The following is an 18,306-nucleotide window of genomic DNA, read 5'->3' on the forward strand; positions in this document are numbered from 1 at the left end:
TTGCAGGCAAATTCCAGTGAAGTGGGGACAGAATGGAGTGAAGTAGTAGCCTTCTCTTTTGAACAGCTTGCCTAAAAGAAAAAAGAGGAAGTTGTATCTAGAGAGAATTATTTGTTAAAGGCAGGATTATTTCATTATTCTCATTTTCAAGATGGATAATATCTGAATACATTTATATGCTGAAAAAGAAGCCCCTGGAAAAGGACAAGTTGAAAAAATAGACAAGAGAAGGAACAACTCACTGAAAAAAGTCCTAAAAGAAAGCCCAGGGAATAGGTTGGTGGTTTTACTATGTATTCACAAACTCTTTGTTATTCCTCCTTTTAATAGGTGGAGCTTAATTTCTCTCTTCTTCACAGTGAGCTATACTTAGTGACTTTCTTCTCATAGAATGTGGTAGAAATGATAGAGAATGACTTCCAAGGGTGGTTCAAAAAATATATTGTGTCTTCCATCTTGCTCTCTCTTGGATCACTCACTTATGAAGCCTGCTGTCATGTTGTTACAACACTCAAGCAGCCCTACGGAGAAGACTGTGTGGCGAGGAAGTAAGGCCTGCTGCCAACAGTCAGAGAGGAACTAAGGCCGCTTGCCAAGAGCATGTGAGTGAGCCATCTTGGAAGCAGCCCCAATCAAGCCTTCACATTATTAAAGCCCTATCCAACAACATGAGTCTGAGACAGAACTACCCAACCAAATTAAATCTTCCTTGTCCCACAGAAATTGTAAGATAATACATGTTTACTGTCTTAAGCCATTACCTTTTGGGGTAATTTGTTAGGCAACAATAGATAACTAATACCATAGACAAAGATGAGAATACTTGTAGTAAAGCAGGAGATGGGAGAGAGATGGAATGGGGGTAAAGGTCAGTTCAATAAGAATATTTTGAATTTTAAAATTTTAAAGAATTACAACTTTTATTTATCTCATAACTGACCATTTCAAAAGTCTTGACAGAATATTCTCCATAAATCATATATTATTAATATGACATTCTGAATTATAACATTATCTAGCAGGTTAGTTCAGTGCTTTGCCAATTATCTGCTCTTAAACAATGAAAGACACTATTACTAAAGAAAATATGATTCAAAGAAAATTTTCCTTTAAAAAATTCGTTTAAAATGTCATTTTTGCAGACAACTTACCTGTAACTAATGCTGTTCCTTCATAATTCCATCTTCCTGCAAGAACTGCTCCACAGTGAGCTTCTACACTTTTTTCCACTCTTCCTAACTTAGAAATCAGATGAAATTTACCTAAAAGAAATTATACTTGAGAAATCTATTTGGATTTTCTCAATCAGCAAATATCCGTTGAGTTCCTACTGCTAGATTAGCATAGTGCTAGGCACCGGAGACATAAAGACAAATAATATTCCTACTCAAATACTTGTTCCTACTGTCTTTTTTTAATGTTTATTTATTTATTTTTGAGAGAGAGAGAGAGAAAGAGAGAGAGAGGCAGAAAGAGAGGGAGACAAAGAACCCCAAGCAGGTTCCGCACTGTCAGCACAGAGCTCTATATGAGACTCGAACTCACGAATTACAAAATCATGACCTTAAGCCAAAATCAAGAGTCCGACTCTTAACCGACTGAACCACCCAGGCACCCCAATTGTTCCTACTTTCAAGGAACAAACAAATCTATTGGTAAACAAGCCTGAAAACAAAATTAGAAAATCTTGAAACAAGTGGTGTAATAGAAATATGTACATGATGCTATTATGATAGATTAGAGGGACAACAAAACTTCATTGGGATATGGCCAAAGGGGGCCAAGAGAAATGTCAAGAAAGCCTTCTAATTCAGCAGGGTTTTGCAGTCTTTGTTGTTGTTGTTGTCATTGTTGTTGTTTGCAAGATACCAAAAAGCTGGTAAAGGTGTAGAGGACAGGAACCAGGACAGTTAAATGGTGTTAAACAATAAACTGAGGCATAACAAAAAATTTTAAGAGTTTATTTGAGCAAAAATCTCTTCTAATTGGGCAGCACTTAAACCAAAAGTAGTTAAGAGTATTTCACCAACAGGAGCTCAGGGAAAGACTTTTATAAGGAAAAGGTAGAAGCAAAGTATGGAAATTATTGATTGGCTATAGCCTAAGGCCTAGTTGGCTGTTTATGACTGATTGTGCTTTGGTTTCAATTTCAAAACTTTAAAGTGTTTACAGACAGATTTTGGTTTGCTCAGGCCAGCCAAAGGCATTAGGGCCATCTCTGTTTAATGGTCTTGTTGTTAACTAATTTAATAATTGATAATTCCAAATTTCAAAATACTTGCTTTATATGATTTTACACTGTGCCAGGCACTAGGTAGACAAAAAGGAGCAGGCTATTTGGTTGCTGTCCTCAAAAAGTTCACACATATACAGGCAAAAAGTAAAAAATGACAACTTTAAAGGACATAAGCAAACTATCTAAGAGATGTCAAGGGGATACATCAACTGTACAAAGAATAACTACTACAGAAAGATGAGAAAAGATCAGTGTGGTTTTGAATAATCATGAAATCTAGTAATACATAGCTCATAATAATATAATTAAGTACAGTGAAATTAGAAACTTCCCCCAAATCAAAAAAATATATTTTTCGCAAAGAATCAATGTGGCTATCTAATCAAATTTTGCTTGCAAAAATTTATTTTGTTTGAATTTACTTTTAGTTTAAGGCTTTTCAAGAATCTGGCTTAATATTAACAATTCACTAAAAATATATCTAAGATGCATAAGATGGCTTTAAAACATTTCTCTGGAAAAGTCTCATACAGATGACTTTGAAATATTTAACACCTAGCACCCTGTGGTTATTTCACTAACCACCTACCCATTCTTACCAACAAAGTCATTCCCTCTTTTTTACACACAGTGCACGTTATTTGCAGCTCTGTTGCAGTTTTTATTGGGCTGTGATTCATATCAGGGCAGAAGGCCATATCTTAGTCATATTTTTATTTGCAATAATACATTTACATAATCAGCATTTGTTAAGCTTAACTAATTCAGTAACCATCTCCTAACTTAAAAAAAAAAAAAAAGACTACTCTGGCATCTTTTTTTTGTCATTCCATCCGATAGCTTTCTTTTCTCATCATTCATTTTCTAGGACCTTAACAATAAGCTACCGTTTTCCTTCATCTAACTACCCACTAGCAGCATCTACTTTTCCCTATACATTTTTCATTGTAATAAAAATATTTTGAATTCAACTGTCATTATTCTTTTCATGAACTAACTCAAAATTATATGGGATTTACTTTTTAATGCATTGCTTTACAGAGAATATGCAAGGGGGGAAAGCCTCAAAAGAGGAAAACTGTAAAGATGACAAAGTGGAAAGTTACTTCTGTGGCCATTGTTTACTTTACCCAGGTCTGTTCTCACTAAAAGTTAGCTTACTGCCTAGCACAGAATATCCACATACTAAACAACTGTTGCATATAATGAATGAATCCATCACCAAAGAGATTAACCAAATAACTCTTTTTTGAAAAAAAAAATTTTTTTTAACGTTTATTTATTTTTGAGACAGAGAGAGACAGAGCATGAACGGGGGAGGGTCAGAGAGAGGGAGACACAGAATCTGAAACAGGCTCCAGGCTCTGACTGTCAGCACAGAGCCCGACGCGGGGCTCGAACTCACGGACCGCGAGATCGTGACCTGAGCCGAAGTCGGCCGCTTAACCGACTGAGCCACCCAGGCGCCCCTAACCAAATAACTCTTAAATCAGAAATGAAGGATCCAGAAATTTCCTTTCAATCCACTCCATATTTGAAAATTTTTATGTATTTATATCGTTGATATTTTTTAAAGTTTGTTTATTTATTTATTTTGAGAGAGGGGAAAGGAGGGGCAGAGAGAGAGAGAGAGAGGGAGAGAGAGAATCCCAAGCAGACCTGAACCAATATCAAGAGTCAGATGCTTAACCAACTGAACCATCCAGGTAACCTCGTTGATATTTCTTATCCTAAAATACCTAATACGGACTTTCTGACAAGTGCTAAAAATTATTCTTGCTTCCTATGACCTTACAGAAGACATACACTGGGACAACTAGGGTCAGCTCTTTGCATAGATTTGGTGCTCAATAAACCTTTGGCCTTAATATTTTGTCTGGTTACAAATTGCTTGAATAGCATACCCGGAATAAAGCATAAATATAAAATTACATATATAAAATATTTTTATTTTTTTCAATTTAAAAAAAATGTTTAAGTAGGCTCCATGCCCAACATGGGGCTTGAACCCAGGACCCTGAGATCAAGAGTGACAAGCTCTACTCATTGGGCCAGCCAGATGCACCCACATATCAAATACTGTATTTTTAAACTCCTGGTTATCCATTTAACTATTTTGGTTCTGCTCTCTAACTTTTCTATAATCTTTTTAAAATGCAAGACCAAACTAGAGATCAATTTATTCCCAATTATTTGCTAGGGGTGGGGTTGAGAAGAGAATATAATCAATATGATTCATTTACTGATTTATTGAACAAAAAATGGATTTGGATAACAAACTTGGATATTTATATCCTGAGGTATAAAATTAACCTTTTGTTCATTAAATAAAAAATAAACTTTTTAAAAAGAAGGAAATGTTATAAAAGAGAAAAAGAACAGAGGAAACATTAAAATTATATAAAACACATTTGTTAAAGTTAGAAATGCCTTAGGAAATGTCCATGGAAACATGAGAGAGCTTGGAATAGGGTGTTAGGAAAAAGGACACATGAGCACTTTTGCAGACTGCTTAACAGAAGAAATGATTTGGCAGACAGTTGCGAAAAGCCACAGAGATCTGTAACCAACCACCAACTTATGATAAAAAGAAATGAACACACAAATTCTTTTTCAAGTGGGATTTTTAAATGGACAAATTAACTATTAAAAAAATATGGGAATTACTTCAAGATACCTAATACAATGTACTAAAAAATCATCTTTTGTTGGGGGGTCTGAGTGGCTCAGTTGGTTAAACATCTGACTTCTCTATTTCCGCTCAGGTCATGATCTCACAGTTCGTGAGTTCAAGTCCCACATCAGGCTCTGCACTCACAGTGCAGAACCTGCTTGGTGTTCTCTCCCTCCCTCTCTCTGCCCCTCCCCCGCTCACGCTCGCTCTCGCGCTCTCTCTCTCTCCCTCTCAAAATAAATTAAAAACTTTAAAAATATTTTAAAAATAAGAAAAAAATTATCTTTCTGTAAATATAATTTAAGAAGTGTTTAACAGCTTTACAAAAGATTTTATACCAGAATTCCTTTATATGGCAGCTCCCCAAATCTATTTTACATAATTCAATTATTTTTAAATGTAAATCTTTTAACACATTGTTATAGAAATAGATCTTCTAAAAAGTAGTATACAGCTGCATGAAATATTCAAAAAGAAGTAGTAATGTTGGGAGAGAATTACTGGTAAGATAAAATGCTTGGCAAAAGTCTGCCTTCTGTATTTCAGGACCTGCTGGCAAATCTCAGGGATCTCTTTTGGAATGTTACCACCACAAAGAAGAGAGAGGGGCTGAGGGGGAGGGAACACTGAAAGAGTGAAGAGCAAACTCAAAAACACTACCTTCTCTGCCAACATTGGGGGAGAAAGTTGGTGGCAACTAGAAAAGAGAATCTCCTGAGCAATAAATTAAATTTTGAAAAAAAGATTTTTTTTAAGAACTGGGTTAACATCATACAAAATGAAAAAGTCCTAGAGATCTGCTGTACAGTATTGTGCTTATAGTTAACAATACCACACTGTATATTTAAAAATTTGTTAACAGGGTACATCTCACGTTATACGGTTTTTTAACCAGAATAATATTTTTTTAAGTATCATATAACAAAGAATATAGCACTGATATATGAAATGACCTCAAGTGTTTATCTGGCAGAAAACCCCTTGACCACCTCCCATTGGCATATACTTTATTCTTTTTTGAACATTTCTTTTTCATTTATGGATGATCCTTTCTATCTTATCCTTCTATTTCTTTTCTTTGATCTACCATACTTTTCCCTCTCTTTCATAAGATTCCAAATATTCCTCATCCTAGCTTAGAAGAAAATACTCAACTACTCTGCTTTGGTTCTCTTTTCTTCCCACATCTAGTTGTGGCATATTATGTTACTTGTTATTTTTTATACAGTAAACCTTAAAAAAATGAAATGTTAGTTTCTCATAAGTCATAATATAGTTATATTTATATATTTAAATAAATTTTGCACATTTATCTTTTAAATTACATTTTTAATTTTTTTCCCTATCATAAAGTGTTCTATCTAAAGCCAATTTGATTTTTTTTATTTAAAAAAAATTTTTTTTCAATATATGAAATTTATTGTCAAATTGGTTTCCATACAACACCCAGTGCTTACCCCAAAATGTGCCCTCCTCAATACCCATCACCCACCTTCCCCTCCCTCCCACCCCCCATCAACCCTCAGTTTGTTCTCAGTTTTTAAGAGTCTCTTATGCTTTGGCTCTCTCCCACTCTAACCTCTTTTTTTTTTTTCCTTCCCCTCCCCCATGGGTTTCTGTTACGTTTCTCAGGATCCACATAAGAGTGAAACCATATGGTATCTGTCCTTCTCTGTATGGCTTATTTCACTTAGCATCACACTCTCCAGTTCCATCCATGTTACTACAAAAGGCCATATTTCATTCTTTCTCATTGCCACATAGTACTCCATTGTGTATATAAACCACAATTTCTTTATCCATTCCTCAGTTGATGGACATTTAGGCTCTTTCCACAATTTGACTATTGTTGAGAGTGCTGCTATAAACATTGGGGTACAAGTGCCCCTATGCATCAGTACTCCTGTATCCCTTGGGTAAATTCCTAGCAGTGCTATTGCTGGGTCATAGGGTAGGTCTATTTTTAATTTTTTGAGGAACCTCCACACTGTTTTCCAGAGTGCTGCACCAATTTGCATTCCCACCAACAGTGCAAGAGGGTTCCCATTACTCCACATCCTCGCCAGCATCTATAGTCTCCTCATTTGTTCATTTTGGCCACTCTGACCAGCGTGAGGTGATATCTGAGTGTGGTTTTGATTTGTATTTCCCTGATGAGGAGCGACGTTGAGCATTAAAGCCAATTTGAAATAGAGATCCAAGCAACTATTCTTTGAGTGTAATTAAGTAATCTAAATTCAGAGAAACACTCAGACAACAGAAATTATCAAGACTAAGTATACTTACTATCCATATTCACCAGATAAAAGTCAATCCTAATATACTATTGAGTTAAAAAAAAAAGGGAAAATGCAAAGAAAATATATGGTATGCTACCTTCTGTGTAATACAAAAGGTGAAAGGAGAAAATATGAACTATCTGTTTACTTTTGCCAGAAGACAAACAGGAAGGATGAAGGATAAACCAGAACTAAAGAAATTGTTTACCTACAAGGAGTAAACAGAAACAGGATGTATAGGATAGGGTGAGGAGGAGTAGTGACATTTCTCTGAGTATATTTCTTTTTTTTTTTTTAGGTAATTTATTGTTGAGTATATTTCTTAAATATAGTTTTGTCTTTGTGGAATGATGCATATTAATGTTTTACATATCCAAAAAATAATCAAATCAACAAAGATGGGGGAGAAAGGAAACTTTAAATGGAAAACAAACACAAATAATACATTTAACTATATTCTAAATGAATAACATACCAACAGTTAAACAAAGGGAAAATGCAAGTAACTTTTGAACACAGGACTTTAACTCTATATACTCAGTATAAAGATAAAAATGAAAGTAAACAAATATTAAACTCTAGTTTTCTGCAGTAGTATAGATTAGCCATTCTGAAACAATCTACTGTGTATTGTAGAATTGAGCAAGTGAGTAAATATATTGAGAATAACAGGAGCCAGCCTCCCTCACTGTTTCCAAGTATAGAAAAAAGAAAGACTAGAATTAACCCTGTGGTGTTGAATTGGTGGCATCAGAATGAACTTATGATTTTTAGTATAGAAAGGAAGGAAGGAAAGAAGGAACAGAGGAAAGGGAAGGAAAGAAAACAAAGAGAGGAAAGAGGAAAAAGAAGGGAAGAAGCGCAGGAGAAAAATATCAATAGCTATAGATACGTACAGATTTTTGTTTTATTTTGTCTTGTCTTGTTTTAGAGCGAAAGAGTGCACATGTCAGTGAGGGGAAAGGAGCAGAGGAAAGGAGGGAGGAAGAGAGAGAGAGAGAGAGAGAGAGAGAGAGAGAGAATGTTAAGCAGGCTCCATGCTCAGTGCGGAACCCTACGCAGAGCTCAATACCACAGCCCTGAGAAACCTGAGCTGGGAACCCTAGGAAACCTGAGCTGAAGCAAGAGTCAGACATCAGACACTCAAATGATTGAGCCACCCAGGCACCCCAGATATGTACATTTTTTAATATACATTTATATTCCTATTTCTTAGCTCTCTGAGAGGCCCTTCAAGCAAACACACCCCATTGAAATATTTGCTAGCACTCTCACCTTGGTTTTTAAATACCAATAAGCACCAAGAAAAGAACAGGCGTCCTTGGAGAAAAGGATAGTTTGGGGACTGGGGTTGATAAAGTACAAGATGAGCCCGAAACATTTTGTACCAGCAAAGAAGTGCTCAAAAAATAATGAGGAAACATTACCACACCCCCCCCCAAAATTCATTGGAGCTGGCCTGATGGGTCTCCACTGGCCAAATCTGGGACAATTTTCACATTAAAATTTAAAAAATGATAGCAACAGGAGACTCAAGAAATAAATAAGATTATGAGTCTAATCTGACATAAGTAAACAAACACGGGTGAGAGAGGGGAGGCTCTTATTGCAGCAGAATACCAACTAATCAATATGGAAGGAATTATGAAGTTTTAAAAGAATCACCATTTGGCAACCATCTTAGTAGTAAATGATTCAGCCAAATATCATCAATAGATGCTTAAATAGTGGGAGGAAGTTTAAGGAGGAAGAGAACACTTTTATGCAGCCTGAAAGTATCCTCTCGCAAGTTATTTATTAAAACAGAAAAACGGTAACTTTACAGTGGCTTGATTTAGTGAATACAACCTTTCAAAGTAATCAAAGTTAACATCACCAATAATAATGCTGGGTCAAACCAGCATCACAAATCTCTCAATCTGATACTCTAATTATTGCTGCTAAGAAATATGTAAACTGAATCTAATTATGAGGAAATATCAGACAAACATAAACTGAGGGACACTCTGTAAAAATAACAAGCCTGTATTCTTCAAAACTGTCAAGATCATAAAAAAGACTGAGGAGGCTCTAGATTAAAGGAGGTTCAAGAAATATGACAAAAGCAGTCTGTTACTCTGTACCAGAAAAGAAAACAAATTTCTATAAAAGATATTATTAGGACAATTATTAAAATTTGAATATGAACTATATATTCAATTTAACATCAATGTTAAATTTCCTGATTTTGATCACTGTATTGTGGTTATATAACAGGAAATCCTCATTCTTGGGAAATGCACTGAAGTATTTATGGTTAAAAGGGCATGTCTATAAAATAACCTTAAATACTTAGGAAAAAGACATGTGTGTGTTTGTTTGTGTGTAGTGTCATAGGGGGTGGGGGAGAAGAGAGGGAGAGAGGCAATGATAAAGTATATGGGACAAAATGTTAACAATAAATGAATTTGGATAAAGATATGCAGGAGTTATGTGTATAATTCTTACAACCTTTCTGTAAATGTGAAATTATATCAAAATTAAAAGTTTTTTTTAAAAAAGTCAACCCTTCATTTTATCATCTGAGGTAAGCCAAATTCTAGCTGTGGTTCAGAATTAATCTTCTAAGTGCCAATTACTTTCATACAATATCTCATTTAATCAACATTCAGAAAAAATAAGGTTAAAAAAACTATCATAAGTTGTGTCTGTAAAAGAAGTGGAATCTGATGTGATCGTTTGTCATTACATGCCTTCCTATCCTCGTTACAAAAGCCCTCTTCTCTTTCTCTTTCCCTTTCCATGGTGGCCTGGGGCCTATTGTATTCAGTCAACCAGTATCCCATTCCCTTGACTAAAGTGATTCTTTCATGGGCACATGACCCAAGTTTGCACTTGCCTGCAAGAGATAATGAGGAAGCAGCACCCTCTCTGCTGACATTTCTTCTCTAGGATGAGCCTTGAGCTGCTGGCTGCCATCATGCTCACCTTGTGGGGAGAGCCCATCCAAGAGATGGTAAGAACAGGGGCCTAATGCAGCTGTGCTTGAGGATCTACCCCTGGAGTTAGATGAACCAAAAAACTCTATCTGTGCATAAGTAAGCCACATAAGTTACCATTACTTTTGATGAATGTATTTTTAATTGACATAGTAGGTAAAGTGTAATACAGACAAAAACAGTTCAAGTTGTTTCTATGAAAATAAAAACATTCCCTCAAAAAGTAGAAAAGTCATGCTTTTTACTCACCAGTAATAAAGCTACAGTCAAATTAAATAAATCTCCAACTCTGTTAAGTAGAAATTAACATTTACTAGAAAATAAAGACAATATTTAATAGCTTACTAAATGTTGCATTGTGCCCATGTTTTTTTAGTGTGGTTATGCTATAAAGTTAAACTTGAAGAAATTAGGAACCAAAACTTATAATAGTTTAACAATTATTTTCTGTGAGATCATGGAAAAAGTAAAGGCAAAAGAAAGCTCAGATCAAATCCCAGGATATGCCAGTTTAATTCACTTCCTTTCATGACAATAGTTTTATAGCCTATACACAAACCAAATGACTTCACAGAATATGGATTAAATGTGTAAATGAAGGTATGCAGATCTACAAATATCAGCTTTGTAAAACAACTAAAAGCATAAGTCATACTAAGATATTATGTCTTTTAAATACAAAGATGAGCATATAACATTTATCAAAAACTTACCATCAGAACTTGTAAGGACAAAGCTTTCTGCTTGAGTTTGCTTCTTTATGCCTAAACTTTTTGGAAACCAGTGAAGATCTATTGGGTAAATATCATCAGGAAGCTTTACTATCTGACTTGTTTCACTTGTTAACAAGTTCCACTTCACTATCTGGTGGTCATCACTACATGAATACAGTTCTTCAGCAGTAGTCCAGCCCACACAGCTGACTAATTCTTGATGTGTCAACATGTTAAGGAGACATAAAACACACAAAAGCCTTAAATCTTAATAAAATAATTCACAGATGCAGAGTATAAGAAAAAATAAGGTCAAATGTTTCAAGGTTCTCTATATTTTCATTTCATGACTTTCATATTTTCTCCATAAAAAGGAAAATAAGTATCTACCACAACAGTTGTAAGAAGAATGGAAAGCAAGAAATCCGCATGACAAAAGAGGAAAAAAAGAAAGATCTGGTGACATGAAAAATTTTAAATTGTGGTATGAAATATTCCATAAATAAGGCCAAATGATACACAAAGACATCTAACAGATCAAAAGGTATGAAAGGATATACACTAAACAGTTGGGGGATAGGTGAGAAGAAAAGGGAACTATAATTTTAAAATTGACATATATCTGTATCATTTATTAGAATAAACATGTATTATTTTGATAAGTTTTAAAAAATCAAGGGTTGAAGACTGAAATCTAACAGTAAAATACCTGCTTAACTTACACATTGTAATAACAATTTACCTAGGAAAAAACCTACAGCCTAACTGCCAAAACTAAAATCTTACCAAATTTTTTTACATTAAATTCAGGAAACAATTCAATTATAATTTACTGCACCTACATGGTGCATAGCACTAGATAGATATGAACCCTAAAATTCCCACCTTATTTAACCCGTTTGTTCAGTCTCTGATTTATCACAAGGATTTCTACAAATTGAGGTGTTCAAGTTTAGCCATCTCTCCCTCCATCAGAACAAGCTGCTTACCCTGGCAGAACTATGTATCTAGGGAAGGCATTTCAGCTCATCATTTACGAGGGACCTTTGTCTTCCTTATATCTGGGTTTCTGTATTACCAGATCATTCCTAATTGGGTTGTTTTTTCTCTTGTTATTGTATAATCCTTTTACTTCCATCGCTTCTCACTACTGGTTTTTATTGGCTTATCTGAGCAATCAATAAACTCCAATGGAAAAAAAAAAGACAATGTGCTATAATTATTCTGGAATATTCTAAGATTTTTTAATACTTCAAAATGATAGATTAAGAAAATAACCAAAAAGGTAAAAGAGAAATTATATGAAGAGTTTAACAGTTTGTACAAATAGGTAATAATGTGGCATTGTAATATTCAGAACTCAAAATATAATCTAAATAAAAGGACCTGAATATCACTAGATCATTACTGAAAAAAGTGCTCCAATACAACTGCTATAGCCTAAACAACGTCAGGTAAAACCAAGAAAGGAAGAAAATACACATATGTGTGTGTGTGTGCGTGCGCGCACACACACACACACACACACACACACACACACAACACACCCATTCCAAAACAAAAAAACATTAAGTTTACCCTTATATAAAGTGATGTGAGTACATGTCAGACATGTGTGATGTATCTTCAAGAGTATGGGAGAAATGAGGGGACTAACAGATTCAGAAAGCTTAGAAACTGTCATCATTCTTCAACTTGAAAAGGTAAAAGCAAACAATGGACACAGTCAAAAATCTATAAAATTGTATAAAGCATAAACTCCTGAAGGCACATTTTGAAAAGACAGTAAACATGATTTAAGGAAAAACAAAGGGAATTATATCTTCACTCTAAAGGTAAAATAAGATAATATAAATTTTTAAAGTTTGATCAAATGTCCAAACAGTCCTTTGCTATCTCTGATGAAGGACCACATTTTTCTCTATTTCAAATATACTGTAAAACATTTTGTAAGATAAAACATAAATGAATTATTAGAAAAATGATCTTATATTTGGGTGTTGTGATGTCAAATTGCTACAAAAATTTCTTACCTCTTACTTTCTAATTTCTGTACGTGTCCCTTCACAGACCTGCAATAAAGTCTACAGATGATTCTTATAGAAGCACTGATATAAATAACTAAGAATGAAGGTAGAGAGGCCTGTCATATTTTCTTGACACATTTTTAGGTATTCTTACTAACAAAATATAGGGTCATGCATTTGAGAAAATATTTATAATTGCTACCTTCCCACATGAAATAATAAAGGTCTGACTGCTCAGATTTCCCCAGCTTATCCTCCACTTTATCATGAGTATGAAGAAACAGAGCAGAGCTCAATGAAAACATACGAGATCACACTAGCAAAGAAATTATTTGGTTTTTAAAAAAGCTGCTCTTCAAGATCCTACTAGACTAAACAAAAACTGTGTTTTATGTACTTAAGCTTAGTACTTAAGTAGGGTAAGAAAAAAGTCAATAAGATTTTGAAAGTAAGATTTAGAGCAAATAGTTTGCTTTGGAAAATTACCTGCAAAACATGATCTCAAATATTGGAAAAACAATGTAGCTAAATTGCCATTAAAAAGAATTTTAAAAAATCCACTCTTTAGAATATAAAATAGAAAAAAAAACTTTTAACAATACTCTAGTAAGATGATCACAATAAGGTTTGTAAGTATCAAAAGGATATGTTTTGGTTCTTTTAAAAGAGATATCTTCAGTCTCATGTCTCCACTTTCAGCAGAATTTTAAAATGCCACTTGATTGCATTCACTGTAAAAATAAAAGTTAAAGGGAAAATATAAAATCTGCATTAAAAACAAACACATGTACACAAAAAAATAAAAGCAAACAAAACATCTTAGCACTCCAAGGACACTGAAACACCTTTAATACCGCTGGCATCAAATACACGGAAAGAGGAAGAAACTAGTCAGTGTGCTAGTCCTGCCAAGGAGTGACTGGAAGCCTTGGGTTGGACTCCAGAGGTCCTCTACAACCTGCCTGAACATACTAAATCTGACCAGGTAAATAATTTCCAAATGCTGTCCTGGGGCCAAATCAAAGGACTCTGTAAACTGGAAACCCCTTAATGGCAGATCAATATTGGTCCTATTGAATGGTTTATACATTAGAATAAATTTCCAAGGTCAGATCAAGGGATCAAGGCCTTAATTTTAATGGCCTTAATTCTGGACCCTACATGGAAATATTATGACATCAACAACCTAGTGGTCTAATCTGAGTGTACATTCTTTTTTTTTTTTTTAGTTTATTTACTTATTTTGAGAGAGAGAGAGAGAGTGCGCACACACACGCATGCCTACATGCATGAGCACGAGTAGGGGAGGGGCAGAGAGAGAAGGAGAGACAGAATCCCAGGCAGACTTCTCACTGGCAGTGCAGAGCCCAACATGGGGCTCGAATTCACAAACCATGAGATCATGACCTGAGCTGAAATCAAGAGTCAGAAGCTTAACCAACTTAGCCACCCAGGCACCGCAATCTGAGGTGTACATTCTACTGGAGGTAGATACGCTGCCCAATAGTTATGGTTGCCATGGTGGCAATGTGAAAAATAAGTGAGTTATTTAAGGAAGAGGTAATAAATCTCTTATAAAAGTTACATAAAAACCACAATATAATTGCCAAATAAAAATATGGAAAAAGAAGAGTAATACTCCCCCAAATAACCATGTCATCAAACTAATATAAATCAAATGGAGCTTCCTCAAAAAATTAAAAAAAGAATTACCCTATAATCCAGTAATCGCACTACTGGGTATTTACCCAAAAAACACAAAAACACTAATTTGAAAGGATATATGTACTCCTATGCTTATTGCACCATTATTTATAATAGCTAAATTATGTTAGGAGCCCAAGTGTCCACTGATAGATGAAAGGATAAAAAAGAAGTGAGACATATATGTATATATAATGGAACACTATTCAGTCATAAAAGAATGAAATCTTGCTATTTGCAGCAACATGGATGGGTCTTGAAAGTATAATGCTAAGCAAAACAAGTTGGTCAGAGGAAGACAAATACTATATGATCTTACTCATATGTGGAACGTGGGAAATAAAACAAAGGGGAAAAAATGAGAGAGAGAGAGGGAGAGAAACCAAGAAACAGACTCTTAACTATAAAAAACAAACTGATGATTATGAGAGGGGAGGTGGGAGGGGTGATGGGTAAAAAAGGTGATGGGGATTAAAGAGTGCACTTACCATGAAGAGCACTGAGTAATGTATAGAATTGTTGAATCACTATACTGTACACCTGAAACTAATATAACACTGTATGTTAACTATACTGGAATTAAAAAAAAAAAAAAAACTAAAGGTATAAACTAAGAAAATGCTAAATTGTCTGAGTCTAATTTATAGTGACAGAATTCTGAGTAATATCACTAACCTAAAAAGAAAAAAAAATGAAAGTGTATTTAAAGGAAAAAAAAAAACAACCCTTCACCAAGTAGAAAATTACTGCTAAGTACATTAAAGGAGGTGCTGAGTATAGATTAAGTATTCAGTAGGCCTCCCTTAGATAATTTCTCATTCTCCCAAATTCAAGAAGACTTTTAGATCAGCAAGGTAGTAAATACAGCTGTATTTCAGAGCACCTTTTTCACTTACTCTGCTCATAAATTTGTTAGACTAGGTCGGGGTGAGAGTAGCAATAGGGACTGTTAAAAAAAAACCACAGAAAAAAATCTGAAGTTTTATGGTCAACCAATATGCTATTGGGGTCAGAAACCTTTCTCTTCCTGCTAGTTCACCTAGGGAGATTTCTGTTCTTCAGAAGTATGCATCTGTGTATAGTAGCCAGAGCAAGAACACACTTTCTCCTAGGCATTCCTTCCAAGCTTACTTTTTGGTCCTTAGGAGCACCTTTTGTACTTTTCTCAAAACTCCTTCCTCCCTTTCATCAGAACTTCTCTAATTACAGGGGAAACGAGCAAAAACATTTACAAAATGTTGCTTTTTCACAATAATTCAAATTCACCAAGCTTATAAGGATTTTAAAAGAATAAAGGCAGAGAAATAGTTGCTTCTGGAAATGACAACACGATAGATAAGAAAATATATATACAATCTGAATATATAATTACACTCAGACACTTAAAAGACCTTTAGCAAAGACATGATGTATCCTACATCAAAATACCTCAAATTGCTGAAATTCATAACACTTAAGAATAATTCCTTACCAAAGATATTATAATCCCATATAAATAGTAAAGGCAGTATGGTGTTTACAAGAAAGGTATCTGCAACCATTCAGAAACGTGGTGCCAAGGAATCAGAGGGTGGCATTCTAACACTGGGAAGATTCTCCCTTGCTCAGACAGATTTTCCCCATACATCCTATTTAGCTGAGATCATCTGCTGAGATCATCTGCATAATATGTGCATTGTGATGTGAGACTGGAGAGAGGAATAATGGAAAAGTAGTATTCGAGCATAGCCAATTTGGGGAAGTGCAAAGCTGTCTGAGGACTGCACTGAGGCTTTTTTTTCTGGTCACCAAGGATCTGACCAGTCAATAGTATTTGGGGAGAGGGAGTGGCTGGGGTAGGGGAGATAATTGTAAGAAAATCTCTAGAGGATAGCTAACTTGATTTATTTTGCAACTTTATATGGGAAGCAGATGGGAACAACTATGCCTTTGCTACTAAAAATCATTGATCATTGATAAATTGCTTTTGGTCCAGTATGGGTCAACATTCATGGGGCTTAAGAGGAAAAAATATGCCCAGCAAACCCTGATAGTCCAGCTACCAAAATATACTCCAAATCTGGTCACTTCTCTGTGCCTCCATCATAGTCCAAAGCCATCATCATCTTCTACATCCATTACTGCAGTAAACCCAGAACTAATCTTCCTGCTCCTACACTTACCACTTCAAATTCTTCTAAGTACAGCAGCCATAATGCTTTTAAGGTTAAGTCAGATCACAACAGCCAGTATTAGTCAGTATGGCTAAGACACAAGTGAGTGAAGGGAGTGGCAGGAAATTGGGAACAAAGAGGAGGGACACACAGATCATGAAAGGGCTTGGAAAACCACGATAAAAGCTTTGGTTTTTCTTCTGAATGAATGGAGAAGCCAGTAGAGGGTTATGAGCAAAGAAGTGATATGATCTGACTTACATTGTTAAAGTGGCAATATGGATGGTATGAAAAAAAAAAAAAGATCAAGGATGAGCAAGACTGAAAGCGGAGAGGCCAGTTAAGATTTCACTAATCCACAAGAGAAATCAAAGTGGCTTGAATGAGGAGGGTAGTAATGGCACAAATGGTATGAAGTGGGCACATTCTGAAAATATTTTGAAAGACGATTCCACAGGATTTGTCGATGTATTGGGTTTAAGAGAAAGAAGAGCCAAATAATGACTCTAAGGTTTCAACAGGTAGAATGCAGTTGCCATTTACTGAGATGAGGAAGATGGAGTGAGAAACAGGTTGGAAGGAGGATATCAAAAATTCTGTCTTGAATTTGTTAAGTTCAAGGTGTCCATTATACATCCAAATGGAGAATTCAAGGAGAAAATGGATATCCAAGTTTGGAGTCAAGAGAGAGGTCAGAGCTGGAGATCTCAATGAGATATTAGTTTGTGGATTATCAGCACAAAGATCATATTCAAAACCACGGTGTAAGGTAAGACTTAGAACATAAAAATGTGGTAGCTTCAATGGTCTAGAAGTCGTACGGAAGTCTGAAGAATTGTCAACATTAAGATTCAAGAGGAAGTGGGGCACCTGGGTACCAGAATCTTCTGGTTAAGTGCCAGAATCTTGACTTCAGCTCAGGCCATGACCTCACGGTTCATGAGATAGAGCCCCACATCAGGCTCTACGCTGACAGCACACAGCCTGCTTAGGATTCTCTCTCTCCCCTTTTTCTCAGCCCCTTCCCCGCTCAAGATAAATAAACATTTTTAAAAAAAGATTCTAGAGGAAGTAAAACAGAGAAAAATAAGTGGAGATACATAGACAACGGGATGCTTAAAACAGATTTGGGGAGAGAATGTAGATATTGGTAATGATAAGGTAGGTTAAGACTGTCAAAGTGGGTGTATGAGATCAAGGAACCAAGAGGCCAGGGAAAGGAATGGATTTATTTGTGGATGTTAAATCACTGAGAATAATGATAATAATAGTGGTGGGGGATAAAGACAGCTAGCCAGGTGCTAAAATATTCATTGAATGAGGAAAAATAGAAAAGAGACCTACAGCTGACTACAAAAAGACAGGATAAAAAATGGTTTAATCTGGTAGGACTCCTTTTAAAGGGACTAGGGAATTTTAAAGAGGAAGAGAAAGAGACTCAATTGTCCAGATACATCAGTGAAGAACAAGGCCCTTTGACATATAGGATTCTGGGAGGCAAAACAGCCTCCACTTGATGAGGCCAGGGGGAAAGCAGTTTCC

At 35.4% G+C, this 18,306-nt stretch overlaps 1 protein-coding gene across 3 annotated transcripts in view; it reads right to left on the bottom strand.

The window, feature by feature from the left end:
* IFT80 (intraflagellar transport 80) overlaps positions 1–18,306 on the bottom strand; it is a 133,883-nt gene that overhangs the window by 105,006 nt on the left and 10,571 nt on the right. Inside the window, exons 2-4 of one of the 3 annotated variants that reach the window (XM_058730350.1) lie at positions 13,554–13,638; positions 10,881–11,100; positions 1,152–1,262 (exon numbers count right to left, since the gene is read on the bottom strand). In XM_058730350.1, the coding sequence (XP_058586333.1) occupies positions 1,152–1,262; positions 10,881–11,100; positions 13,554–13,592 (370 nt within the window). In that variant the 5' untranslated portion in view covers positions 13,593–13,638. The remainder of the gene's footprint in view (positions 1–1,151; positions 1,263–10,880; positions 11,101–13,553; positions 13,639–18,306) is intronic. The other 2 variants (XM_058730351.1, XM_058730352.1) reach the window with 2 other exon arrangements.

This window comes from Neofelis nebulosa, chromosome 5 (genome assembly GCF_028018385.1).
Source record: "Neofelis nebulosa isolate mNeoNeb1 chromosome 5, mNeoNeb1.pri, whole genome shotgun sequence".
Classification (NCBI taxonomy): domain Eukaryota; kingdom Metazoa; phylum Chordata; class Mammalia; order Carnivora; family Felidae; genus Neofelis; species Neofelis nebulosa.